We start from the raw sequence: 26,490 nt of genomic DNA on the forward strand, positions 1-26,490 counted from the left end.
ATGGAAGTTGAGCAGCATCGATGTGCATCTTTCCATTCATCCATCACCTCCGCCATGGCTGCAGTCGCTCAACAACACGCACAAGGCTCGTGGGCCAGAGTCGGCCGCACTGATCCGATGCCTCATGGTGCGGAGACAAGGTGAGCTCCAGTGGTAATGCGAGAAGTGATCTCGCACCTGAAGGCGAGCTCGACTGCTGACCACTCGTTGTCCCCAACCCTCTCAGCGTGCCCGTCCTACTTCGTACCATGGCGCCTTTTCCGAAATCATTGTCTCTCAGGTTACCGATGTCGACATCCGCAGAGGAGATTTTGACTGGAGTAGCGGATCGCCTTCACCTCTCCCAGAAGTCAGCCTCGCTGCTGCGCCTCTATGCTAGGAGTGGCAAGCGTATCTCACCAGACACGACGCTACAGACCCTCTCGCCGAATGGCGCATTCCTCGATCTCGAGCTCCGTCTCTCGGTCCTGGGCGGCAAAGGTGGCTTCGGCTCCATGCTACGAGCGCAAGGCGGCAAGATGAGCGCACGCAAGGGCGAAGAGAACAACGACTCTTGCCGCGACCTCAATGGCAGGCGACTCAAGACAGTGAAAGAGGCTCAGTCACTTGCCGCATATCTCGCTGCTGCACCAGCTCGCGAGGCGGCCCTCTCTAAAGCGCAGGCGGAAAAGTACGCAAAGCTTGAAAAGATGTTGGGAAGGAAGCCAAAGGATCAGAAGGATTTCGAAGAGGCGGCCGGGAGACTGGATGATGCCGGCGGTGATTTGGGTCAGGGAGAGAACGAGGACGATGTGGGAGAGGGGCCGAGCAGATTGGTTGCAGTGAGGGGCAAGGAGGCCTCGTCGAGCGGTGTTAGTGGTGGCGCCGGGGGTAAGCGCGGCAAGCTCGAGGACTCAAAATATTTGGTGGAGAGTAGGGAAGCTGTGGATAAGGCCAAGAGTGCCGTCGCGCTGGCCATGGCCAAGAGGAAGAAGAAGGAGGCGGCTGCTAAGGCAGCGACAGGTTCCTCGACGACGAAGCCGTCGTCAGCGAAGGTTGCACCGGCTACTGCCGCGAGTGCGATAGCGACGCCGACCCAAGCAGCTGCGACGACTAGCTGAGAATCAGGGTCCTGTTTCCCCCCATCTTTGTAATTGTATTCGTACCTGCTTCCCATGATTGCTTGCGCTGAACGCTACCAGTCTGCCATCCCCTACCAACACCCACCGTTCACAGCTCCATTGCCGACACATGGCGGCTGGCTGGGCGCACTATCGGGCGTTTGTTGGCGTAGCTCCGGAGCAAGCGTGAAGCGAGAGAGGGGTTGGCCACAGCTTGCCATGGCCAGTTGGGCGCAAACACACAGATGCTGCACGCACACCACAAACGCCTACTCAGTCATCACCTCATCCTATGGTCACGTCGACAAATGTCATCACGACTTCGCATGATGGGCGATTGATGGTGCCGAAAGGCCGATAAGTCGCTCCTCTGATTCTTCGTCCTCACTTGCTCATTCAATCAGCTGTCACTCTGCTTGCCTATCTGCCGCCCGCTTCGATCCGCATTGGCTTTTGACTTGCTTGACGTCTCGTTCATCGCCGACTTCGCCTCTCGCAGCAGCACAAGCTCATATGGAAGCGTCCGAGTTGACCTTTTCTGCCTTTCGCTGCCGTTGACTGCCTCTGCCCTTGCTCGATTGGCTCCAACGAAGCCTCGATGCCGCTGCGTCTGCGTCTGCGTCTGCGTCTGCGTCTGAGCGTCTCAGCGACTGGACACACAGGTCTTGGCCCTCTGCTGTGCTGCCGCGAGCCCCCTCTTTCTCCTTTGCTCCGTGTCCGTCGAGGCGTCGTCGGAAGCAGATCGCTCGCTCGTCGAGTCGACGGCGGCCTCCTCGCCTGAGAGAGGGCAGATGGCAGAGGCGGGAGCGGTTCACCCACCACGGCGTGCTTCAGTCGACACCAGGACGACTGTACCACTTTCTCAGTGCGGCGGGCAGAGTGGAACTGGTTTCACTTCACTCTCTCTCCCTCCATCATCATCACCATCACTGCCCACCATCTCTTCTTTTCCATCTTCACGACTCTTTCCTCGATAGAGATCTTTATCCCGCACGCACAGCGTCCCGGCTTTTGAGTCCAGGGCTATGGCATCTTCTCCTTGTTAAAGCAGCCACTAGCCCCTCTCCAAGGCCCCTCGACGCCCGGTGTCCAATACACGACGTTGACGATCACAGGCCATCCTCTTTCTCCCCTCACATCTTCTTACCTCTCTTACTCGACCCTCTCCTCACATCAAACTCCTATTTCCATCACGTCTGGGCACGCGTCGGATGTCCTCAGGCCCCTCCTTGCATCGCATCTCACAACCGACCCAGATCTACACCTCCTGCATCGCTCCTTGGCCCTACTCCGCCTCGCTCTCTTCCCTGTCAAGGGCAGCAGCTCTACTCAAGCCAGCGCAAGTGGTAGGCGCTTGAGCTTGGCTGCTTGACTGCCACATCGTCGTCGCCTTCGTCGTCGTCGTCGATGACCAGTGCAAGCGTGGCTGTATCATCCTCTATCCCTTCAAGGATGCAGGACCGCCTGCCGACGGCTACTGCTAGCACTAGCGGCAGCAGCGGTAGCGGTAGCAACAGCAGCCAAGGTCATGACCACACAGCTGCTTCTCGAGAAGAGCTCCGCGAGAAGATCAAGGAGATGAGACAGGCTAAACAGAATGCAGTTGCAGAGACGACTGCTGCCTCGACAAGCCAACATTCAGACTCTTCGTCCTCCAGCAACGGCTTCCTGAGGCCACAACAGGGGCGTAATGGCATCACGCAGGGGCATACACTATCGCAGAATGATCCTCGCTACCTAACGTGGTGTGCAGATGAGTTCGAGGAGATGGATGAGCGGGGGCAGAGCAGCTCCGGCCACGACTCGTCCTCGGCAAGTGCTGAAGAGAGCACTATCCTTGGGCACGGCACCATGGCTTCTCTCATGAACCCTTCCTTTTCACCTCGCGCACCCAGCGCAGCCAGCATGGCCAAGTCTACGGGAGCGTCCTCGTCCTCTCCACCTTCAGAGACAGTCTGGATGCAGAGCGGCATGGACGATGGCCGAGCTTCACTTGATACCCTCGCAGCAGCTCCTGCCACCAGTCGCGAGAGCTACGACAGTCTTGCCTCATCCGTGCGTTCTCGCCGTTCAGGGACCTCGAGTCCGGCCACTACCTCTACTCTATCTGCTCGCAAAGGGTCTGGATCACGCGCTTCAACGAGAAGCTCATCGACGCGTCCTATCTCACCACGAGGACCTCCGCCGAGTGAGCCACTACCGATGCTACCTTCCGGACGTCGATCGACGTCTTCGTACGCCTCCAGTAGATCAGGGGGTAGCCAAGGTAGCCGTAATGCTGTGCGACCGCCGCCCAACGAGCCTTTGCCTGATCTGCCTCGCCCGTCGACGTCGTCCAGGGGCGGCTCCTCAGGTGATCGGCCCTTCACCTCCCTGTCGGGCTCATCAGCCGTCATGCGTGCTAGCGTTGATAGCAGCCGGCGCTCATCGACATGGTCCAGCCCGGAATGGTCAGAGGCAAGGAGCGAGGCAGAAGACGACACGGAGGCAGAGGAGAACGCTTTTGGACAAGCCGGTCAGTCGCTTCCCAGCATGGAAGAGGAAGCAGGGCCGCAGGGCAATCACACGAACCACTCCAAGGGCAAGGCACGATCGTCACACGGGACGCCGTCCGACATTGAGGGACAGGCACACCAGCGTCGCTCGTACGTTTCCGATGCCGAGACAGAGACTGGGCCAGGGTGGGAAGACTCTACGTACGAAAATGAGCACCGAAATGCTATTCAGGGTCACGGTGGACAGCCACGGACGACAATTGATGCTCTGGCGCAGAGACTCAGCAGGGCGAGCGAAAATTCCAACACCAGCTTCGTCGCCCTCTATCAGCGCAATGCCGAGTCGGACGTCGAGGGATCCACGTCTGGCTACCAATCAGAGCAGCACGAGCCGCCGGCTACGCCCACAACACGCTCGTCACACCTTTCCACTATCCATTCCTCCGCAGTAGGAACGCCTAGCATCAGCATAGACGAGGTAGACAGCGATGCCACGATCTCGGACGGCGGCTCGGGCAATACACACGACGCTGATACGCCGCGAAAGAAGCGCAGGCAGAAATCTCGCCCAACTAGATCGATGGGTTTTGACGAGCAGAGGGCCATGCTGCCTTCTGTGCGCAAGAGCTCTACCAAGCCCTTTGCTCCTCGACCGGATCAGGCGCCCGAGCCCCCCGAGAAAGACCCTTTCGCCTTCTACTCCTTCTCTCCAGACCTTCCTCCCTTCGTCCCGCAGGGTCTTAGCCCCATGGACCTGACCGGCCGTGGTACATGGGCCAGTATTGCTGCTCGCTCAGGCATCACGAGCCCTCCAGCATCCATATCTCGGAGCACGAGCTTCTCTACCGTGTCTCCATCCATCGACAGTCGTTTTTCGTCGGGCCCCGTCTCGATGAAGAAGCTGGCCGCAGAAACGCGAGCCAAGCAGGCAGATGCGAAGGAGTACCAACAGCGGCAAGCTAGTCTTCTCTCGGCCAAATCATGGCTGCCTATGGACATCCATGCCCACGCCATCGAGCACGGCCCAGACTACGCAGCGTCACTGCAGTCCATGGGGCACAGCCACGGTCGTGCTAGTCAGCAGTCGCTGCACTCGATGGGATCAACCTCACACCTCTCCATGCTTTCGCCCACACACGACTCCGTGGGCGTCGCATTCGATTTCAATCGTCATGCTCAAGCAGCACTCGGCAGAAGCGTCTCAATCGGCAGTCATCTCGGCCACATGTCCGAAGCATCCGTCGGCAGCGACTCGCTCCGCTCTGTCAAGCAATATCGCGAGTTCTCACAGCAAACCACGCCTCCTGCCAGCCCACCACCGGAAGAGCGTGCGCTGGCAGGGAGGAGCGAGGCGGGAGTAGGCGCCGGCGACGGTGACAACGGCATTGCTGCTGGCGAAGCTGCAGAGACGGGAGGAGTCGGCTCCGACGCGCATCGAGCTCGACGTCACTTCCACCTCTTGAAGAAGCAGAACTCGGCTCTGTCCAACATCTCACGCTCGGCGTGGGAGACGGACGATGACGGCGACGACGATGGGGCTCGTTCCCACACGCCTACGCAGCTCAGCACGCCCATTCGACGACGGACGTCCCGTCTGCGCTCGGGCCTGCACGACGATGAGGACCTCGACGACGGTGCGTGGCCGCCGATGAAGATGCGAACCCCGCGCTTGACCTCCAGGCGTAGCAATATTGGCACAAATCCCTATGCTAGCAGTACCTTCCGCAACTCGACGCTCTCCCTTGATGGTGATGCTAATCAGGGCGGAAATGCGTCTGACTCTACGCTTGGAAGGCGCGGCAAGGCGCGCTTCAGTACTGGAGGATACGCTCGCGACGACTCGAGCGAGAATGACAGCGATGGCATTGCGGAGGAGGACGACGATGACGATTCGGGCGAGTCGGACCTTGACATCACCACGCCTGCGCAGGAGTTGGCGGACCAGACTGGCGCCTTTGATGCCATCGTACAGTCGCGAGGGTCGAAGCGTAAGCTGCAGCAGTCAAAAGCGAACACGACTGGTCTTGCCAAGGCCACCAGCTCCCCAAGAACGATCGCAGGCTCTGGCAGGGTCAAGGCCAGCATCAACAGTGGGCGAGCTGCGAATGACAGCGTCGCCTTCAAGGTTCCGAAGGCTTCCCTCGCCACCAACAAGGGGAAGAGCTTCGACGACTTAGCGACAGAGATCGCCAGTCTCGCTGTCTCTCTCTCCTCGGCGTCGTCGCCTCGCTCTGCGGACCTCGTGAACGGGAAAGCCAAGGCTCTACATCCATCACTGTCCAAAAATACGACCATCCCCTCGACCCCTCGTCGCCTCGTCGCACGAGCAGAGAGCCCCGATCTGGAAGAGAGCTTCCGCTCCGAAGCAGAGGCGGCAGACGAAGACGAGGAGGAATCGCTGATGCTCTCAGAGCTCGACTTTCCGGCTCCCTCCAAGGCGAGGCCGTCGCTGCAAGCCATCAAGCGGGCGTCGAACGAAAGCGCAGCCGTCGCCTCAGGTGCCGCCGCCGCCGCCGCCGCCAACGTCATTCCCAGTCCTGACACCAAGTCCTCGCCTCTCGCGAAGGTTTCCTCACCGGACGTTAAGTCCTCCCCATTCGACACGCCGAGCACTGCCGTCTCGTCGGACTGGTCGAGCCTGCCCCGTGGACGCGACAGTGCGACCAGTGTCGCAACGACGGTGGACAACTACCGCGACTCGATGCCTATGACCAAGCATGCGTCGCAGGAGATGAAGTTGGCGGACATCGGTGAGAAGGAGGAGATGAGTGCCCTCAGTGATCAAGCTGCACCGTCATCCCAGCCAGGAGCCATCGAAGCTTCGACTCGTCTCAGCACGGCAACCGATCGCTCTCTGACGGAGACAGAGGTGGATGAGGCGAAAACTCCACCTGAATTTGCGAGATTGTCGCTCATTGACGAGGAGGCAAAACCTCGCAGCAGTAGCTTTGCTAGCGCTCAAAACGAACAGCATCATGAGCATCACCAAGACAACGCAATGGAGATCCTGGACGGCTCAGAGGACGGCGTGCGTGTGGAGCATGGTATCGCTCTCATTGCACCGCCGCCTGTGCCATCGCCTCAGCCACAGCGTAGCTTTGCTCAGCCAGCCCCCTCGCCTCGACCGAGGCCAGCAGCTGCTCCGCGTTCTTCTTTGCCGACTCCATCGCGAGGTTCCGCCAAGGGGCTCAAGTCGCCTACGACCGTGAGACGACCTTCAGACCCAGCTGGAGCGGTTGCGCCACCTTCACGCATCAATGGTACTCCAGCTACGCCTCGGACAAGCGGCTTTCGACCGCCTGCTTCGACGCAGCACAGCATGGGCTCATCGAGCTCAACAGCATCATCGGCCATTACGGCCCCGGCCATTGCGCCCTCCACGCCGACGTCAAAGGGGGTTTCCATGACGCTAAAGAGCCCCACTTCACCTCGCACGGGCATCGCGCGACCTTCTGTGGCCACCAGCTTGAAGAAAGGCGGCTCAGGCATCGTTTCATCACCAGCAGTTCGATCGCCGACGACGCCCAAGACGACGACGAGTGCGTTGCCCCGCCCGTCGGCATTGCCTGTTGCGGCTGGTAGAGCGGCAAAATAGAGTAGTCGATGAATGGGCGCAATTTTTGGACTCCTTTTTACCTATTTAGAGAATCTCTCAGTTATTTCTGTTCCCTCGACTTGACAATATGACCACGATACCCTCTTTGGACTGTGCAAACGAGTGGAAAAGTGGCCTTGGCTGGTTCCGCTCCAAGTTGCTCTCAGTCCGCCTTGCGTCTCTCGCGCTCCAAGTCGTGTGTGGATGTGAGCTGCGCCTTGCATCCCATACATCCCATCCATCTTGCCAGCCATGACTCCAGATACATCCGCTCTGGCTGGACCTTCGACACTGCCAGCTTCAGCGTCGTCGTCACCATCATCTCTGCCCGCTGCGCAAGATGGCGAAGCGCTAGCTTTCAAGCGCCGCAGACCAGTCGAGGACGACGACGTACCAAAGTACTCGTACGATGACGAAGAGGACGAGGATGACTACGAGTCGAAGCGCTACGTGCCGCTGAAGCAGCGCAAGTTACAGGAGCTGCAGAAGGTGCGGGCGAGAGGTGGTGGAACCTCGAAGGCAGGTGCGGGTGGGGCCAATACTGCCTCATCGTCCAAGTCGAATGGTGCGACGGTGGATGGCAATGGCGATGGCGGCAGCGCAGCAAGACGAGATGGTGCCAAGCACGGCAACGACGATGGATCTGACGACGAGGATGCAGAAGAGGACTTGGGAGTCAAGCAGAAGAACACTCGCCTCCTCGACGAAGCAAGAGCGTTGAGAGAGGCCAAAGCCTACGCCACTCAGACGGAAGCTGAGCGACAGGCAGAGGAGGAGCGCAAGATCCTCGAGGCTCACGCCGCGCGAAGGAAGTTGGCCAGTGACATGGAGCTCGCAAAGGGCATCAGCTGCACCGAGCCTCTGAAAACGTCTTGGAAGGCGCCACGCTTCGTCCTCGAGCGTACAGAGGAGGAGAATGTGAAATTGAGGGAGCAGCACCATGTCCTCGCAGATGGTCTGGACATCCCTCCCCTCATCACAAATTTCCGCGATATGAAGGTTCCCAACTGCCTCATCAAGCATTTCGCCTCCAAGGGAATCAAGAAGCCCACCCCCATCCAGATGCAAGGCCTACCGACAGCCTTCAGCGGCAGGGACATGATCGGCATTGCTTTCACGGGAAGCGGCAAGACGTTGGCCTTCTCACTGCCCATCGTCATGTTCGCTGTCGAAGAGCAGAAAAAGTTGCCATATACTCGTGGCGAGGGGCCGCTGGGTATGATCATCTGTCCCTCTCGCGAGCTGGCGCGACAAACGTACGAGAATCTTAAGCTGATGGCACAAGCACTAGCAGAGGATGGATACCCGGAGATCGGAGTGTTACTGTGCATTGGTGGCATTTCCATGGCGGAGCAGCATCACACCATGAACAAAGGGTTCCACATCGTTGTTGCTACGCCGGGCAGACTGCAGGACATGCTCGAGAAGAAGAAGTTCACCCTCGAGTGCTGCAAGTACCTCTGCTTGGATGAGGCGGATCGGATGGTTGACATGGGCTTCGAGGAGGATGTGAGGAATATCATGAGTGAGTGCAGAGCGAGCGAATCGCAGGAGTGAGTCTGCTATCAGCAATTATGACAAGCTGACCTCTTCTGGCACCCTTACCCGCAGGCTTCTTTAAGCAACAACGCCAAACCCTCCTCTTCTCAGCCACCATGCCCGCAAAGATCCAAGACTTTGCCGAGCAATCTCTCATCGCCCCCGTCGTGATCAATGTAGGTCGAGCAGGCGCTGCTTCTCTCGACATCGTCCAGGAGGTAGAATACGTCAAGCAAGAGGCCAAGATGGTCTACCTCCTCGAATGTCTCCAAAAGACTGCCCCGCCGGTCATCATCTTCTCGGAGAACAAGAACGAGGTAGACGATATCCAGGAGTATCTGCTACTGAAGGGAGTGGAGGCAGTCGCGATTCATGGAAGCAAGACGCAGGACGAGCGCGAGTACGCAATCCGCAGCTTCAAGTCAGGGCAGAAGGACGTAATGGTCGCATCAGGGGTAGCGAGCAAAGGATTGGACTTCAACGAGATTCAGCACGTCATCAACTTCACGATGCCCAAAGAGATTGAGTCATACGTCCATCAGATTGGTCGTACAGGTCGCAGCGGCAAGACTGGTATCGCCACAACGTTCGTCAACATGTCCGTACCTGAGCAGACGTTGCTCGACCTCAAGTATCTGCTGATGGAGGCTAAGCAGCGTATCCCGCCCTTCCTCGCTGCCATTGAGGATCCGAGAGCTACAGCTGGTGGGCAAATCAGGGCTTGTGCAATTTGCGGTGGTCTTGGGCACTCCGTGCAGGATTGTCCGAAGCTGGAGGAGGAGCAGAGGAGGAAGATGGCCGGGCATGGAAGGGATGCAGGGGGTGGAGGTTACTAGATGGGAGGCAATCCTTGCAAATGAATGCGCGCAAAGATGGCCTCGTGGAAATCTCATGTTTGTGTGCAGTCGGCTCTCAGCCGCGATCTATCGTACAAAGGAGTTGTGAGGGTGGCAGGGCATGATGTCCCGCCTTTTGGTTCCAACGCCATGGAGAGCGTCCATTACTCCACCTTACACTGTTACCAAGTCTCTCCTTTACTAGAGCAGCGCCTGCTTTGCAGCTGTCCAGCTCGCAGCCGCTCCCATCATGATCCCCGACGCGACAGCCATCGGCCTCACACCCGCCGTAGCCTTGAACATCGCTCCCGAAATCCCACCGGCGGCAATCGCGCCCGCCATATCGTGCTTGCCCCTAACATTGTCGATAATGGCATCAGTGACATTGTAGATCAAAGCGATGACGCCCGCACTGTTGCCAAAGAAGCTGGCCCTGCGCGTCATCTGATTGAGGACGGCGTTGAGGCGAAGGCGCATCGTTGGGTTGTCGACTCCCAAGGGTCGGCCCAGTCCTTCGCGGGCGCCGAGGAGGCCACCAATTGCCAGGCCGGAGAGGTAGGTCGTACCGGTGCCATAGCTGAGATCGTCACTCCAGCCGCGAGATGGGAGAGCCGTGCGTGCTCCTTCGAGCTGGTTGGGTTGGTTGTCTACGATGTCCAGATATTCGACTTCGTCCTTGCCCAGGCCGGCGAGCGGGTGAAGGCGGGCAGCGTCGAATTGAGCACCGGAGAAGAGGGAGGAGGCAGTAGGGGTATAGGTGCTGTCGAAGGATGAGGACGAGGGTTGTGCGAACTTGTGCGATTGGATGTAGTCGGTTGTGGATTGCTCAGCTTGCTGCGCATTTGATGAGGCTGAAGAGGCGGCGGCTTGAGGCTGAGGAGTCGTCGAAGAGGAAGGGTCTACGAAATTAGTGTGAGCCTCAGCCTGAGGCGAGGGCTGTGACGCTGAGGCCGATGATGATGACGACGAGCTGAAGGGCCACATGATGAGCTGTGTGAAGATCAGGAGTCAGGAGAGTGGCGGTCGATGATCTGGTCGTGACAGCCTCTCAGCATCGTCTCCAGGCTTCGTCCTCTTTGTTCAACTTTGCACCGACCGTCGGACCGGGAGCGGCCCAAGCCGGCCAAGTCGAAATCGGAACGGAATCACCACCGACCCCATCCTGATATCCTCACCTTGCTTCCTGCGAAGAGGCATCGTTGCTTCGTCATTGCAGCAAGGCTGTGCTCACACAAGCAAGGTCATGACGATCGCTTCAGACCCTTGGCGTGGTCGACGGGCGATGGGCAAGCTGTGGTGACCATGATTGCGTCGGGGATAGATCGCTCCCGCCGCCCATTGTCGCCCCATGTACGGTAGCCAGCAGGCCCGTACCCGGGCCCCCTCATCAAAGCAGCATGATGAGCAATGCCATTGAAGCCGTTGCCCGTGAGAGCCATCGTCCCCGCACACCATTCAATGTCGTCGCAACACTCGACGGCCCCTGGTCTGTAGTGGCATTTCGGCCGTCTTATTCTTGGTGGGCATCTGTCGCCGTAGACTCGCTGGTCTAGCCTTACGCTGCTGGCCCCGCTGCCTCTCCGCCCTGGCGACTGGCCATGGCCTTCCCGCTTTCGACGCCACTCGTTTTTCGTGGGTGGGTGTCAAAATTTCAAAGGCCTTTTCGTCGCTCGTCGCTCGTGGTTCCAGTCCGCGTCTCCGCTCATGTGCCTGACATCTGAGAGATGCCACTCGCCTTCGCAATTGCCGCCGCCGTCAAGTCCGCAGGAGCGAGCGCAGCCCAGGCAGCAGATTTTGGCTCTACAGTACTGCTTCTCTGTGCGTGCGCCGAGAAAGTGTGATGCCTTCAATTGAGCCCGGCTAGTGCGGCCAGCCCGGATGCTTTCGCATCCCACCCTGGTCTTTTGGAAATCTGGCCTCGCCTCATATATTCCAAGGCATTTGTCGGACAGCCCAGCGCTGCCAGACCTCCTCCTCTTCAATCCACCACAGCGCCGACGGTCAACTCACCACTGCCACCACCCATCTTTCCATTCCACAACGGCGCTCTCATACGACTCGCTCAGACGACTAGAGTTGCAAAGAAAGTGTGAGTCTTGCCTCGACCCAGGAGGAGGAGTGCCAACTCTGTTTGCCGGACGCCTCGCCTCTGCGGGCGATCAGGCACAGCTGGTACACGAGACGATCAGACGATCAGAAGATCTGACGTGCGGCCAATTCACTCCCCTCCGCCCATCCGCAGTCATCGCTAGCCATCACCGTGTCTTGTCCCTGAGCACCTCTTCGCTGAGATGAGCTCTACCATTGCCGCTGCTTTTGGCAGGCGAGGGTCCAACACCTCGAACTCAGAGAAGGACCACTCACAATATCCCAGCGGAGACCCCGTCGTCCGTCATAACCCAGTCGGCGAAGATGATAGCTCCGAGCAGGATGATGACGCTCGTCTGGCCCAGATGGGCTACAAGAGCGAGTTCAAGCGAGAGTTCAGGAGCCTGTCGACCTTCTCCTTCGCCATGGCCATTATGGGTCTCGTCTCGTCGGTCATCACTACGTTCAATACCCCCTTGCTGTCCGGAGGTGGGCCGTCCGTCATTTGGACGTGGTTCATTGGCTCGGTGATGAACATGACGCTGGGTGTCTCCATTGGCGAGCTCGTCTCTGCCTTCCCCTCATGTGGTGGTCTCTACTCGGCCTCTGGCTACCTCGTTCCCAAACGCTACTCCAAGATCACCGCCTACGGCGTCGGTTGGGCAAACGGCCTGGGTCAGATTGCTGGTATCTCAGGATCGGCCTACGGTCTGTCGTCGATGATCATGGCGTGGGCCTATGTCATCACCGACGGTCGCTTCGTCGCCTCGACGGGAGAGATTGTCGGTCTCTACATCGGCATCATGGTCATCGCTGGCGTCATCAACTCGTTCCCTACGAGCTGGCTCGCTCGCCTGACGGCCTCGTACGTCTTTGTCAACCTCATCACCACATGTGTCATCGCCATTCTTGTCCTCGCCAGGACGCCCTCTGGCGAGTACACTAGCGGTGCCGACGCCTTTGTCAACATCTCAGGTGCTAGTGGTTGGAGCAAGTCGCTGGCCTTCCTCATCGGACTGCAGATGGTCCAATTCGTTATGACCGACTACGATGCTACCGCCCACATCTCAGAGGAGGTCTCGCGTGCCGCCATTGCCGCGCCCGTAGCCATTGTTCAGGCCGTCTTCGTGACCGGCTTGATGGGCTTCTTCCTCAACATTGCCCTTGTCTTCGCCATGGGTGACGTTGCCTCGACCGACATCACGACGTGGCCTGGAGAGCTGGCCGTTGCGCAAATCCTTCTCAACCGCGGCGGCAAGGTCGCCTTCCTCGTCGTCTGGCCTTTCGCTTGCGCCGTCGCCTTCTTCGTCGTCATCACCGCTGTGCAGGCCAACGCTCGTACCTTCTTCGCCCTGGCTCGTGACCGCGCCATCCCTGGCTGGTTCGCCATCGTCGAGAAACGCACCAAGGTCACGATCAACGCCGTCTGGCTCGTTGTGCTGGCTAACATCATTCTCATCCAACTGGCCTGGATCAACTACACGGCCATCGCCGCCATCTTCTCCCTCGCTGCCCTCGGCATGGACCTCTCTTACTGGGTCCCCATTGTTGGCCGCACCATCTTCGCAGACCACCCCGAGGTGCGCTTCCGCGAGCAGAAGGGTCCCTTCTACCTGGGCGAGGGTCTCTTCGGCCAGTTCATCCGCTGGACCTGCATCGTTTGGACCTTGTTCGAGTGCATCGTCCTTGCTATCCCTTCGACGACGCCCGTCACTGCCATGAGCATGAACTGGTCCAGCGTCGTCTTTGGCGGTGTCATGATCCTTGCCTTTGGAGCCTACGCTGTCGCTGGGCACAGATACTACATCGCGCCTGGGTCGCAGCGCGTGCCGTCCAACGACACGATGCAGTCGCAGTCCCCTTCGGAGGGAAGCCAAGTTAGCAACCAGGAGAAGCTGTAAGGTACATTGACGTACCCAGGGAGATCTGATGGACCGTTGAAGGAGGGTAGTACTCAGCGATTCATCTGCGCAAGCTGTATCTTTGCCTGAGCCCCGTACCCCGGCTCCCGATCTGAATCCCTCTCTCGCTCTCCCTCAACTCACTATAGCCCCTCGTACCGCACGACATGTTCTTGACTCCCATGTATCGGAGAAGAGTCGATAATAATCGCGAAAACCCACAACAAAATGCAAAACCCCTACAAACAGTTTGCCGTCTGGAGGTGGTGATTACCTCGTTTTGACGGCGTGAGTGGTGTGAGTTGTGTTGCTTGGCGGCCTGATGCCGAGGCTCGACGACTGAACGGAGAGAGAGCGGACTGGCGCGTCGAGCGTGTTGCACTTCTGGAGGCGTCGACAAAGCGACCTCGTCGTCACCTTTGCCTTCCGTTCACTCCTCGTCCTTTCGATCTCACCTCCACCGCGGTGCTCTCACGTCTGTTCTGATTCCAGCATGGACGGAGCAGCAGGGCCGTCGGACCTTTCACACTCCATGTATGCCGGCAATGGCGCAGCAGCTGAGGGACGACAATCAGAGGAAGCCGCGTCAACGCAGGAGCGCCAACGCTTCTTCCCTCCTCCATTCCGCATTGACATTGACCTCGCCGACGACGACAGCGATGATGATGGAGCGTCTCCTGGCCCATCAGTGGTCAAGCAAGAGCCAGTCGATGAAGAATTTGTCCTCTCTGTGAGCATCATGATGAGCGGACTCTATGCCTCGCACAAGGCTGACCTCTCGACCTCTCCACTACGCAGCATGTCACTTCACATGCGCCCCCTCTTCGCACCTCTTCCTCGACATCAAAACCTCCCGCAAAGAAGAAGAAGAAAAAGCAGCGTCGTCTGATGTTCAGCTCAGAGCTACCCGCCCCTTCAGAAATGAACGAAGACGGCACCCCCTCGGTCTCGTATCTGCGCTACCAGTCCACTCTCCGCCTTAAGCGCAAGTGGGACAGCATATACGCCAAGTTCCAGTCGGCTCACTTGGAGCCACAAGACGAGCTCTGGCTGGGCAAGCGAATGCGCATCCTCAAGGACCACGGTACGGTGCGCGCCCTCAAGGAAGACGAGTGTGCCTTTGGATCCTTCCACATCAAAGAGGAGGACCTAGATGAAGTAGAGCGAGAATGCCGTCGAGCCCAAGGAGAAGACGTAGATGCCTCTTCCTCAGCCGCCCAAAAAGAGCCCGCCGAGGTCATAGAGATTGGCAGCGACGACGATGACGACGACGAAGCAGAGGACGAGCTTGGCGCATGGGACCCGGACTTCGTTCGAAGCCAGTACAAGGAGTTCCAGCCCAAGAAGGAGGAAGACGATGAAGGGCAAAATCCCCTTGCTGGGGCGGACAGTGAAGATGAGGAGGATTCGAGTAGACCGATGGATCCGGATTTGCTGGCGTTCTTGGAAGCGGAGAAGAGACGCAGGGAGGTCGTGGGCGAGGAGGAAGAAGAGGAGGACGAGGATATGGACGTGGTGGACTTAAGAGCACCGCGCTACGATCGTCCACGCTACGATGATGACAGCTCGAGCGACGGTGACGGTTCAGAGTACTCAGATGATAGTGACGAGGAGGACGATGAGGACGAGTACGACACCAATGCCTCGTCACGCGACCCAACTCCACTGGACAAGCAGCAGCAACGTCGACGCCCCGCAGCAACGAGCGTCAACGGCGCGAGTAGAACAGGCAGCAATGGTCCAGCAACGCCGACGCGCAAGCTCGCACGGGCCGATCCTTACCATTCATCTGGTGACGAGATGGACGTCCTCCACGGCGTCAAGCCAGGCAGCACGCAAGAGTTGGACAGCTTCCGGCGGGATATGGAGGCGAAGAAGGCCAACATTGAGCGCCTGCTGCAGGTTCGCGAGAGCAGCAAGGAAGACGGCAGTGCTCCGCAGAAGGGCATCATGGTGCACGACACGAGCTTGAGCGGCAACGAGAACCGTAGCGCCAGCATCTATCTCGACGCATCGGAAAGCAACGCTGCGGAGCCCCTGTGTGGCCTTGGCAATTCGCTGCCCTACTCGAATGTCCCTGGATTGGCACAGCTACTTGGCTTGCCCGATCCCGTGGAGACGGCCGACGACGATCAGCGAGAGGAAATGGCTGTTCAGGCTGCGGTGATGGACGAAGAAGGTCTGGACACGCCGAGCAAGAGAAGGAACAAACAGGGCACTGCTTCGGAGAGGCCTCCACGTCACTCGACTCCACCGCCACCTGGTCTCCAGCAGACGTACCCGCCTGCGGCGATTCACCAAGCTGACCACTACCGGCAGCTGCCTTGGCAGGCATCGATGTCCCGTCAAGAGCTTGAACCCCCCTCGTCTGCAATGGGTTTCTCTGCTACCTATCCGTTGCAACATCAAGCGCATCAGCAAGAACCACAGCCGCCCGCAAACGGCTACCATGACCACTTCGCCCCTCCCCCACCGCCCCCAGCTCCCGTCTTTTCCGCCGGGACAGACTCGTCATCTCAGCACAATTTATACCAAGGCACCCCGTCCTCACCAATTGCACCGATGGCAGCCATGGGCAAGAGCGCATCGCCTGAAGTCGGCCACGGAGCGAAGATGCAGCACCAGCAGCCGGGAGCATCGATTGCTGGGAGGGCGATGATTGTCAATGGACAGTTGAGCTGGGGCCAAGAGCTCGAACCGCCGCCGCCCCCGCCGCCCCCGCCGAGGTGGTAGAACTGCGCAGAAAAAGCAACATCGCCGTCGTCCTATCAAATAGCTCGTCGTGTCTTCTCCTGTCGGTGCTCGCCAAGACAATCCAGCGCACACGATCTTTGTCCTGTCGTCACTGCATGCGTTGACTCATTAGTATCATGATGCCCTTCCACGCCCCTCGCCGTCATTACGCAAGGACAGCCTGCCTTTCTTCTGCCTTCTGCGGCTCCCTTGACTCCTCTGTTCTTGTCTCTCCCTCCCGTACAGACGCGACGGGCTCCGTAGTGGGCGCATCTGGCAGCTTGACTTGCTGTGGCTCCTCCTGCACCGTCTCCCCCCTCTCCATCCTAACCTCGGCTTCCAATCTCTCCATCTCTCCCTTCACCTCCTCTTCCTCCTCTACAGTCATTCGACTGGCAAGGGCCTCATCCACTTCTCGCTGATACGCCACGCCAGCAGCAGTCTCGTCCATCAATCTCTCCACGGCCTCAGGGTTGAGCTCCTTGTGCAGCTCTTTGAGCACCTCGTTTCCGCGGGAGAGACCGGCGTATACGCTTGCTTGGATCTGGGTGAATTCGATATTGGAGACGAGGTCCTCTAATGTTCGCAGCTGAGAGTCGGTCTTGGTTAGGATGGATCGTTGGTATTTGCCTCGACGCAGGGCAGAGAGGGCACGAGCTTTATCGCCTCGAGCTAGCAGTTGGCGAGCTGCGGACCGTTCTTTGTCCTCGAGGAGAAGGAGCTGCGCGTGTATATAAGTGGGTGAGTGAGCAGCAGCGGTAGCAATCTTTCCAGTTGAGAGCGAGCTCTGCGCACCTTCTTCTGGTACTGGCGAATGCGATCTCTCTGAAGCTTGAGGTCCAATACGGCCCGGTCGTGCGAGGTGACTTTGGGTGGCTTGGAGCCTGAGGCACCCATTGTGGCGAAGTCAAGATGATGATGAGACAGATGAGAAGAGTAGTCGAGGAGAGGGTGTCAGGGCGATCGCGGAGCGCAATGCCCCTTTGTGGGCAAGAGCGCTTGGAATTGATGGGATGGCGAAGGTGCAAAGGATGGAGAGCAACACAGCAGCCGTCCGCATCGGACTGGCACGACGTGTGGCGCACGGACGGCGGGCGGGCGGAGACGAGCAGCCAGTCTCAGTCACGACATCACATGGCCAAGCCACGCTCATGCTGGATCTGCTCTGATCATGGTGTATTGCATTGCCACCTCTCCCTCTGCTCTTCCCTCTACGCAACATAGAACAATGGGTTAGCCTTCTTGGCCTGCACCTCCAGAATGCCCCCCATGTAATGCTCATGATCAAGGACCGTCGCTCCTTCCCTCAATGCAATCATTCCCGCCTCAACACAGACTGCCTTCAGCTGCGCACCATTCATCTCATCTGTACTGGCAGCGAGCTCGTCAAAGTTGACGTTGCTGCCTACCGCCATCTTGCGCGAATGGATCTCCATAATTCGAGCACGCGCGCTTTCCCCAGGCAGAGGGAACTCGATCTTGCGGTCGAGACGACCTGATCGGAGAAGGGCAGGGTCGAGGATGTCGATTCGGTTGGTCGCGGCGATGACCTGCCGAGACGAGGAGAGAGAAAGGGGAGTCAGTCACAGTGGCGGCAAGGGTGCAAGGAGGCCAAGGCATGCTCACCTTGATTCGCGAGTCGGACGAGAAGCCGTCCAGCTGGTTGAGGAGCTCCAACATGGTCCTTTGCACTTCACGATCTCCCGATTTGTCCGAGTCGAAACGCTTAGTACCAATGGCGTCAATCTCATCGATGAAGATGATAGCGGGAGCCTGCACAGCGCGGGATAGAGAGACGCGTTTGTCAGCTACTGTGCAACCTTCTGTCTGTCTCGCCTTACACAGACTTACCTTCTCTTTCGCCAGCTCAAATGCATCCCTGACAAGCTTTGCTCCATCACCAATGAACATCTGCACAAGGGATGGTCCTGCCAACTTCAAGTAACACGCCTTGGTCTGAGCCGCGCATGCTCTAGCCAGCAAAGTCTTTCCCGTACCCGGCGGACCATACATCAATGCTCCCTTAGGCGGCTTGATGCCCAAGTTTTTGAATCGATCCTCCTGCTGCATAGGCAGCACAATTGCCTCTACAAGCTCCTCGACCTGCTTGTCCAGCCCACCAATATCGCTGTAGGTCTCCGTCGGTCTCTCGTCGACCTCCATGGCCTTGACGCGGGAGTCGTACTCTGCGGGGAGCTTGTCGAGTACCAGATATGAATCCTTGTTGACGCCGATAAGGTCGGCGGGCCGCAAAGAGTGAGGGTCGACGAGCCCGATGATGGGGAGGAAGATGGTTTGGCGTGTAGATGTCTTGATGACTGCGCAGCGTGGCTCCTTCTTCCCTGCCTTTCCCCCGACTGTACCACTGCTGCCAGCCGCATCAGTCGGTTTTGCCAGCGAAATACTGAGCGCTGCCCCACTCTCTGGCGCATCCTCGTCGACGTCGGGGTCAATGTCGAGGATCTCTACCACGTTGCCGACGAGGAAGGGCAGAATCTTGTTCTGTCTGATCTTCTCTGCGTTCTCTTTGACCTTTTCCCTCATAGTTGCCTGCTCGTGGCTGAGCCGCATGTTCTCAGACTTCATGATCTTGACATCGTTGTCGAGGAGTCGTGTACGGGTGAGGATCTCGTCTGTGGGGGCGTTGAGAACATCGTCTGGAATCTGAGGCGAAGCGGGGCGTTCTGGCTGAGCAGGTGCGGCAGCGCCATCTGCTGGTGGTGGTGGTGCACCCGCGCCTGGAGCGGCGGATGATGATGGATCTGCGGAGGACATGAGGACGAGGGTACAACACGCAGAGTGTGATGATGGTGCGAAGGTGCGAATGTATGCCAGGCGGACAGACGACGGAGATGACGACGCTCTCGAGCCGCGTGGACTTGAGTGGAGCCAGTCGACGTTGCCGTGGCCACGCGAGCGAAACAGGCACACGAGCGGACTGGCCGTCGAATGCACTGCCCCTGCCGACTAGGAGGCCGTCGAGGAGCCAACCAACACACCTTAATTCAGTCAAGCGACATTCGACATCCAACGTCTCGCCTCACATTCACCTACCATCAGCACGCTCGCTCCTTCACCAGATACCATACCGACCATGCCCTCCTTGTGGCCCTTACCCTTTCTGGGCCGTAGCGTAGAATCAGGCTACGACCCTGTCCTCGCAGCAGAATTCGATGGTCCCTCGTCCTCCCCATCATCTTACCTTCATACCCTCACCCGTCGAGCAAGTCGTATAGATCCAACAGCAGACCAACGAACTATCATCATCGTCGCCTGCGTATATGCCGTCGTAATTGCAATCCTCTGGCATTTCCCTATCCTCAAATACTCGCTCTACGGCTTCAAGCTCCTCACCGTTGGCATGCACGAATTCTCCCATGCCTTTGTGGGCTTGATTACGGGTGCAAAAATTGAGTCGATCAAGCTCGAGCCAAATGAGGGAGGAGCTACAAGGATGAGAGGAGGGGTGGCATGGTTGACTTTACCTGCTGGGTATTTGGGCTCAAGCTTCCTGGGCGCAGCGATGATTGCTTGTAGCTTCGATATCAGGGCGAGCAAGGTCATGAGCATTGTGCTGGGCGTCATCTTTCTAATGACCGCTTTCTGGGCGAGGAGAGATTGGCTGTGAGTGATCGATTCTCGTTCAGATAGAACCGCCCAAGGCTGACATATCCCTGTCACACCGCACAGCACGCTGCTCGTCCTCTTCATCACAGCGGGCATCCTCGTTGCCTTCTGGTTCATAGCGCACGGTGTCGCTCTCCAATTCTTTGTCCTCTTCGTAGGCGTCATGAGCTGTCTCTACTCGTAAGTGGCGCACGGTAATGCCCGAGAAGACCGTGTGGAGCTGACTCTCCGGACTTCTCTTCCCACTCGACTCCCACTAGCGTATGGGATGTAGCCGAAGATCTGGTATTCCGCAAAGTCGAGGAGTCAGACGCATCAGCCTTCTCTCGTCTCGTGGGCGGCCCACCACAACTCTGGGGCGTATTTTGGCTCTTCATCTCCGTCGTCTTCTTTGCGGCGGGGCTCGTCATTGGCATCGTCGCTTTCAAGGAACCGCTGAAGCAGCAGCAGAGCGAGGACTTCCTGAATACGAGGAGAGGGCTCAGGGACGATTTTGTCGTGCTCAGGCCGCGTTGAATGTGCGCCGGGAATTTTTGTAGATAGGCAGCGTGCGAGATTGATCATGGACAATATAATCCAGGCTGAAGTGCTGACGAATCGATGGCATTGAGCTGCAGAGCAATCGCCTGCTCACGCTCGCGGCGCTGCTTCACCGACACTCGCGGCCTCCGGCGCGACGAATGTATGCTCATCCTCCTCAGCCTCGTGCGCATCGCGTGAGTCAACCACAATATCATCCTCCATCCGATCCATAGTCCTCATCTCAACCTCCTCTTCCGCAGCCCTCATCTCCCTCTCGTACGCATTCATGTCCACCTTCCTGTCCGCCTCGGGCAGCCTCCTCTCATTGACTTCTCCCCACGCTCGGGGCAGGACACCTTCCTTCTCGAAGACGATGCCCATATACCTTCTGCCCTGCTTGCGACGAGGGGAGGAAGGGTGTGCGCGACGTTCCAGCTCTTGTGGCATTGCTCGGCTGCGGGAGAGGGGGCTGATTGGTTGGCCTATGCCAGGAATGAGAGGCATCGTCGGGTGAGAGGAAGGCGTCGACGCGGAAAGGGTTGAATCGGCGGGCAAGGGGGAGGGTTGGTAGAAGCGGACGTAACCTGCTTGAAGGGCGTAAAGAGTGTGGTCACGGCCTATGCCGACGTTCTGACCTGGGTGCCAGGAGGTGCCGCGTTGTCGCAGGAGGATCTCGCCTGCTTGAACGTATTGACCTGCGCAGCAACGATGATCCCGAGGACGGAGGATCGAGTCAGCGGAAGAGGAGACGCGGACCAGCTGCTGATGCTTCAGCTACTCACCACCATATCTCTTGACGCCCAGCCTCTTTCCCGCACTGTTCCTGCCATTCTTTGTGGTGCCTCCGGCTCTCTTGGTCGAATTGCGCACCTGGATCGAGCCGCCGAAGCTGAACGAGGGAAGCGCCGTCGACGATTCCGACGAAGGGCCAGCCAAAGCCGAGCTGGACGCCACTGCGGGCGTAAAGAGCTGCTTGGCCAGCGAAGAGGTTGATGACGAGGCTCGCGACAGCCAGGACATGTTGATGTGGGGCGTGGTGGTTATGGCAAGAAGATGTAAGTGAGCACCTCTGATGCGTCGCCTCTCGGCAGCCCAAGGGACTCTCTCCATCGAGGCCCGGCTCCGCGCGCTCTCTTGGCCGCCTGTCCGCTCACCGCGAGATTTTTGAGCCAACGAGCAGCCGCGTCTCCTTCTTCCTTTCTCACCACGACAGTCGAAAGATGGAGATCAGGGGGCAACTCCTACTCCATCATCCTCCGCCTGAACGGGCTCGTGAAGCTCGGTGCTCTAACGGGCTTGCCGAGTGTCTGAGCGAGAGGCCCATCTCCTACTGAGGAGGGGCTTAACCCTGGCGGCGACTTGTTCGATTAAACCCCCTTTTGTCTCCTCCTCCCACGCGAGCTAGACTTGACTTGCTGGCTCATTCTCTTCCTCTCCTATACCAAAGGCTTCTTTTTCAGGCTCGAGGTGCTCGTCCTTCGCCAGGGTAGCGTCGTCGATCGCAGGGTCACACCTGATTGATCCGACGTTGCTTCGGTGGGGGGTCAAGCGGGCGCTTCATTATGGGTCGGATGGGTTGCTTGGGAGTTGCAAGGGGGTGTAGTCGGTGGGTCTCGTCTTCGTGTGGCGAGGAGGGATGGTCGGGGGCCCTGATTTCATTGCATAGGGGGTCAGTCACTACGTGACCATTCCTCGGCTTGTAACAACCCAGGGCCCGACATTTGTGCGCAAGCGAGCAATTTCATTCAAAAGATCATGATCATCATTCGTCTAGCAGGCATTGAACACGAGTGAAAAGAAAACGCTGCTTTCACAGCTGGTGGTCCCGATCAGTCGCCATGTACATGAGCAGATGAATGAAGAGGCATTGACTCTGGAGCGAGATGCGTACGACCCATGTGCGATTGGAGGCTACAGATGCTGCGGGTCTCCCTTTCTCACCACTCGAGTCCATTCTCATTCGCCTTCAAAGCTCTATCCTGCCGTTGCCATTTTCACCGCCTTTCTCGCCGCTCTAGCTCAGATCAGCCAGCTCCTTCCTCAACTCTGCCTCATTCGCAATCTTGAGCACCTGCGTCTGCTCCAGCTTCTCTCCGGCATTCCTCCTCGCCTTCAGCTCCTCGATCGCCTTGAGCTTCTTGGTCAGATTGCGCAACCTCTTGTCGAGCGCACCAGCCTCTGCGCTACCACCTACTTCGGCTGCGCCTGATGCTACGGGTGCAGACGGCTGCTCGGATTGAATTGCAGATGCTGGAGCGGCTTGGTCGTTTGGCGTTGGGGTCGAAGTACCACTGCGCTTCGCCGCCTGCGCTGCCCCCTTCTTGCCACCCTTGGGCCCCGTAGGCGTTCCCGGAGCAGGCGTACCCGGCTGGCTGTTGCCCCTCGAAGACGAAGAGGATGCCCCAGGCACCTGTCTTCTTCCTCCCGCACCACGCGCTGCGGCCGAGTGCCCGTTGGAGCCAGGTACGGTTCGTGCGGGGCTGCTACTGCTGCTCATCATGATCTTCCCGTCTTCATCGCGCTTGTAGGCGTCGCTCGCTGCGGCGCCCCTCGCTCCGGGCGGGCGATACGCGCCTGTTGGCCTCTGCGGCTTGGCTGCGACCTTGTCCAGCCATTCCTTGGCCGTGGGGCTCGGTGCAGGCGGAGAAGGCAGGGCATCGGGGAAAGCGGGAGGTTCCCTTGCTCCAGCGTCGGTAGCCATCTTGAAACCTGGCCTCCAGCCGGCCTGATAGAGCTCGTCGATCATGTCTACGTGGATGAGATTCCCCGTGCAATGCCAGATCTTGACTCCGTTCTCTACTCTTAGCCTCGGACTCAATGTAGCGCAGAGCAGATACTCGCCGCAAGGACTCCACTCCAGCACGCTGGAGTTGCTCGCGTCAAAAGTGAAAAGCTTCCCTTTGCTCAGCTGCTGACGGTCCCACACGTCGACACTCCCGCTCAGATTGCCGAAGCCTGCCAAGCAGAAGAGACGTCCCTGCGGGTTGAATGCGACTGTGTTGCGGGCAGCCGTGCCGAGCTCTGCGATGACGTTGACACGGAAGCTGAACAAGGTAGCCTTGGCGGGCATATAACCGTAGATGACGATGAACTCGCGGCCGTTGGTCGACCATTCGAAGTCATGAATGGGTCCCTCCTTGTCCAGCGAGACACGACAGTCGAAGTCGCCGCGAGCAGACATCATGTAGAGGTTCGTCTCGCCATAGTAAGACTTGTTTGTGCGGTCCACGTCGGTCGAAGTCATGAAAAGGAGAGATGTGCCAGCGCGGTTCCACTTCATCTGGATCTTGTCTGCCTTGAAGAAGGTCTTTTGCGAGATGGGCGCCGGCGGCTCTGGCGGGCTGGGGATGAGAGAAGCCAGGGGGTAGACTCGCACTGATGCTGGTGCTCCCTTCTTCTCCCCGCAAAAGACGGCCACAACAGGCTTGCTTCCCGCTCCCAGCTCGTAGCTCGTCATGCCCTCGAGCCTCAGACGTCCAACGACGCCCTTGTCCTTAATTGCGTCTGGCTCAAAGATCTGCAGCTCCGTGGATACTTGGCGAACGAGATGCGTCTCCTCCTCGTTGATCTGCGGATGGCAGCCCTCCTGCGACTTGCGCTCCCAAGCGCCAACCTCTGCACCATCGCTCGTTCTCCAGAGCTTGAGGTTGGCCACATTGTTGCCTTCTGCGTCCTTGAAGGGACGCTGCCAGGTCGAGACGTATCCGCCGCGAGGGGAAAAGGCAATATCTACGACACGGGGGACCTCAATGGTATGCGCGCGTACGGATGAGGTGGGGTCTGCGGTCGAGAGGAGGAGAAAGCTGTGCGAGAAGGAGGACCAAGAGTGGAACGTGAATGGCTGCCCTTGCATCGGTCTAGCTCTGCTACGCTCACTACTCACTGCTTCTCCATTGCCATGGCACACCACCTACCATCCGGGCTATACTTGAAGACACGCGTAGGGTTGGAGCTGTCTGCCTCTTCTCGATCAAAGCCGGATACGGGAGCAAAGGACGGTGGACCCGTCATAAGGCCAATGGACTTTTGTGAGCGGTCTGCGAAGAGTGGTGTGCAAAGGGCCAAATCAGCATCGCTCTAGCAAAACAGCTACCTATATATCTACGCACAAGCCCATTGTGAAGTAGAAGCCATGACGATGCTAGGACTCGCAACGATGAGAAATGATGACGATGTGGTGGAGCAAACAAGACGAGAACACCAAACGAGACCTTCTGGCCGTGGAGTCGGACGCTTCATCGCCCAGCCCGCCCTCTGGCACTCGACTCTCTCTCTCCCTCTGGCCGCCCTCGGCGTGCGCGCGACTCAGACCAAAGTCGAGATGAGACGACAAGGGCTCGGAGACTTGAATTGGATTGCCAGGCGGGCACAGACCCTCACTCTGTCAACGCAACACGGCCGCCCCGCACCACACACGTACACGCACACCAAGAGTGGAAGGTCGTCAGGACTTCTTTTCTCATCATCCTCGAGCCCACCTGCCTCACGTATCCTCTTGACTGGCTGGCCAGCAAAAGTCTCTCTCAGCGCCGCCAACCACAATGCTCTCGCGGAGCAGTACAATACGAACGCTGGCTTATGCGCTCCTGGTCGCTCTTGTCCTCCTCGTCCAGTCCTTCGCAGAGGCGCAGAACAAGGGTCCTCAGTACGACTTGGGCAGCGATGCCTTTGTACCTCTGAGGACACATAGCATATATGCTCCTTACGTTGAGTCGACGCTGCAGAATCGTTTCTGGGATTACGGAGGCGACAGTGAGTCTGCGATGCCAAGAAGCCTTCCTCGTCCTCACACGACTGACCTTCCTACTTCCCCTTCTTGCCGACTCCTCGAGCAGCAATCATCGACACGAATCGTCATGTACGCCTGACGCAAGACAAGGCTCACCAGATTGGTTGGCTCTGGTCACGCTTGCCGATCCAGGCGGCTAACTACGAAGTGCAATTCGAGTTCAAGGTCGATGGCCAAGCAACGAACACGTACGGAGATGGCCTAGCGATGTGGCTCACAGACGAGAGGGCACAGAGTGGTCCCGTCTTTGGATCGAAAGACTACTTTACTGGGCTGGGCATCTTCTTTGACACTTTCGCCAATGCGAGACATGTGAGTTCGCACGCAGGGCTTGCATTGCGCACTCAGGATGTCGTCTGACCCCGACCTTTTTGCCCCTCTGTAAGCCCTACTCCTTCCCTCGTATCATGGCGATGCTAGGCAATGGCGTGGAGAGCTATCGTGGCGACAAGGACGGTGCGAACCAAGAGCTGGCCGGGTGCAGCATCGATATCCGTCGCACAAGAGTTGCTTCCAAAGCCAAGCTCACTTTCGTACGAAACGTCTACCTCGAGCTGCAAGTCCAACACTCCGAATGGGACGAGTGGGAGACATGCTTCAAGCTCGAAGATGTCAAGCTGCCAGAGCGCCCTTACCTGGGCTTCTCTGCCTTGACTGGAGACGTGAGCGATGCGCACGATGTCATCAGCGTATCGAGCAGTAGCATCGTGTACAAGGAGCGAAGCTACGCTGAGTTGGAGGCAGAGAGGCGAAAACACTTCCCCAAGGATGGGAGCAAGTCACCATACGACAAGTCATCGAAGAGTAGAAGCGGCAAGGGCCTCTTCTCCTCAACAGGAGGATTCTTGGCAGGCTTCTTCCATGGACTATTCACGCTGCTGTGGTTCCTGGTCAAGTGGGGCTTGGTTGTGGCTGTCATTGCTGGGCTGGGAGTCGTCTTCTTGCGATGGAGGAAGGCGAGGGATGCAAAGCGCTTCTGAGCGGAAGTCAATGGGCAGTAATGATCAGAATGCCAAATGGCATCCGTCACAAAGTGTAGCTCGTCGCGCTAATGTGCAGCTGTGGTATCAAGAATCGGTCGTGGAAGTGGTGGTAGTGCTGAGTGCTTAGAGCCGGACCCTGAGAAGGCGTTGAAGGGAAGGGCCCGCTCGCTCGCCCGCCCGTTTGGTTGGTCGCACGACGACGGCGCCGGCAGCGGCGATTCAAAAGCAAAGCGTCGAGTGGACCGGCGCATGAGTGGAAGTCGAGTCGGTGGGTCTTGCCGG

General features: G+C 58.3%; 12 protein-coding genes across 12 annotated transcripts; 7 read left to right on the forward strand and 5 right to left on the reverse strand.

Moving 5' to 3' along the window:
- Positions 1-29: 29 nt before the first annotated feature.
- BDZ90DRAFT_273851 (hypothetical protein) lies at positions 30-1,491 on the forward strand. Its single transcript, XM_025508817.1, has 2 exons — positions 30-140; positions 227-1,491. Exons 1-2 carry the CDS (start codon positions 55-57, stop codon positions 1,098-1,100), a joined length of 960 nt encoding a protein of 319 aa, XP_025363544.1. The 5' UTR covers positions 30-54; the 3' UTR covers positions 1,101-1,491.
- An 801-nt stretch (positions 1,492-2,292) lies between these two features.
- On the forward strand, positions 2,293-7,299 carry BDZ90DRAFT_134734 (hypothetical protein). The gene has a single exon (XM_025503406.1). The coding sequence runs from the start codon at positions 2,508-2,510 to the stop codon at positions 7,188-7,190; it is 4,683 nt and encodes a 1,560-aa protein (XP_025363545.1). The 5' UTR covers positions 2,293-2,507; the 3' UTR covers positions 7,191-7,299.
- A 97-nt stretch (positions 7,300-7,396) lies between these two features.
- BDZ90DRAFT_273853 (P-loop containing nucleoside triphosphate hydrolase protein) lies at positions 7,397-9,876 on the forward strand. Its single transcript, XM_025508818.1, has 2 exons — positions 7,397-8,715; positions 8,802-9,876. Exons 1-2 carry the CDS (start codon positions 7,443-7,445, stop codon positions 9,563-9,565), a joined length of 2,037 nt encoding a protein of 678 aa, XP_025363546.1. The 5' UTR covers positions 7,397-7,442; the 3' UTR covers positions 9,566-9,876.
- On the reverse strand, positions 9,334-10,610 carry BDZ90DRAFT_134802 (Tim17-domain-containing protein). Its single transcript, XM_025503408.1, has one exon. The coding sequence runs from the start codon at positions 10,547-10,549 to the stop codon at positions 9,767-9,769; it is 783 nt and encodes a 260-aa protein (XP_025363547.1). The 5' UTR covers positions 10,550-10,610; the 3' UTR covers positions 9,334-9,766.
- Positions 10,611-11,400: 790 nt separating this feature from the next.
- On the forward strand, positions 11,401-13,810 carry BDZ90DRAFT_230938 (amino acid transporter). Its single transcript, XM_025505663.1, has 2 exons — positions 11,401-11,654; positions 11,808-13,810. Exon 2 carries the CDS (start codon positions 11,857-11,859, stop codon positions 13,552-13,554), a length of 1,698 nt encoding a protein of 565 aa, XP_025363548.1. The 5' UTR covers positions 11,401-11,654; positions 11,808-11,856; the 3' UTR covers positions 13,555-13,810.
- A 237-nt stretch (positions 13,811-14,047) lies between these two features.
- BDZ90DRAFT_259006 (hypothetical protein) lies at positions 14,048-16,287 on the forward strand (the record flags this gene model as incomplete). Its single annotated transcript, XM_025508130.1, has 2 exons — positions 14,048-14,284; positions 14,353-16,287. The coding sequence occupies 2 exons, from the start codon at positions 14,048-14,050 to the stop codon at positions 16,285-16,287; spliced, it is 2,172 nt and encodes a 723-aa protein (XP_025363549.1).
- Positions 16,061-17,184, reverse strand: BDZ90DRAFT_278343 (Snf7-domain-containing protein; the record flags this gene model as incomplete). The annotated part of the gene is made up of 2 exons (XM_025509078.1): positions 16,061-17,008; positions 17,083-17,184. 2 exons carry the CDS (start codon positions 17,182-17,184, stop codon positions 16,454-16,456), a joined length of 657 nt encoding a protein of 218 aa, XP_025363550.1. The 3' UTR covers positions 16,061-16,453.
- A 266-nt stretch (positions 17,185-17,450) lies between these two features.
- On the reverse strand, positions 17,451-19,125 carry BDZ90DRAFT_278344 (putative RPT5-26S proteasome regulatory subunit). Its single transcript, XM_025509079.1, has 3 exons — positions 18,139-19,125; positions 17,914-18,060; positions 17,451-17,837 (listed from the first exon to the last, which is right to left on the reverse strand). The coding sequence occupies exons 1-3, from the start codon at positions 19,060-19,062 to the stop codon at positions 17,499-17,501; spliced, it is 1,410 nt and encodes a 469-aa protein (XP_025363551.1). The 5' UTR covers positions 19,063-19,125; the 3' UTR covers positions 17,451-17,498.
- A 156-nt stretch (positions 19,126-19,281) lies between these two features.
- On the forward strand, positions 19,282-20,430 carry BDZ90DRAFT_250187 (hypothetical protein; the record flags this gene model as incomplete). The annotated part of the gene is made up of 3 exons (XM_025507680.1): positions 19,282-19,911; positions 19,978-20,094; positions 20,175-20,430. Exons 1-3 carry the CDS (start codon positions 19,382-19,384, stop codon positions 20,428-20,430), a joined length of 903 nt encoding a protein of 300 aa, XP_025363552.1. The 5' UTR covers positions 19,282-19,381.
- Positions 20,431-20,498: 68 nt separating this feature from the next.
- BDZ90DRAFT_134872 (hypothetical protein) lies at positions 20,499-21,523 on the reverse strand. Its single transcript, XM_025503409.1, has 3 exons — positions 21,219-21,523; positions 20,901-21,131; positions 20,499-20,768 (listed from the first exon to the last, which is right to left on the reverse strand). Exons 1-3 carry the CDS (start codon positions 21,454-21,456, stop codon positions 20,545-20,547), a joined length of 693 nt encoding a protein of 230 aa, XP_025363553.1. The 5' UTR covers positions 21,457-21,523; the 3' UTR covers positions 20,499-20,544.
- Positions 21,524-22,163: 640 nt separating this feature from the next.
- Positions 22,164-24,645, reverse strand: BDZ90DRAFT_230944 (translation initiation factor eIF-2A; the record flags this gene model as incomplete). The annotated part of the gene is made up of 3 exons (XM_025505664.1): positions 24,546-24,645; positions 24,320-24,473; positions 22,164-24,239 (listed from the first exon to the last, which is right to left on the reverse strand). Coding segments are annotated over exons 1-3 (1,963 nt in total), but the record flags the coding sequence as incomplete, so codon positions are not given.
- A 182-nt stretch (positions 24,646-24,827) lies between these two features.
- On the forward strand, positions 24,828-26,473 carry BDZ90DRAFT_250193 (hypothetical protein). The gene is made up of 3 exons (XM_025507681.1): positions 24,828-25,188; positions 25,272-25,537; positions 25,612-26,473. The coding sequence occupies exons 1-3, from the start codon at positions 24,978-24,980 to the stop codon at positions 26,203-26,205; spliced, it is 1,071 nt and encodes a 356-aa protein (XP_025363555.1). The 5' UTR covers positions 24,828-24,977; the 3' UTR covers positions 26,206-26,473.
- Positions 26,474-26,490: the final 17 nt, after the last annotated feature.

The sequence above is a fragment of the Jaminaea rosea genome (assembly GCF_003144245.1).
Source record: "Jaminaea rosea strain MCA 5214 unplaced genomic scaffold BDZ90scaffold_3, whole genome shotgun sequence".
Lineage (NCBI taxonomy): Eukaryota > Fungi > Basidiomycota > Exobasidiomycetes > Microstromatales > Jaminaea > Jaminaea rosea.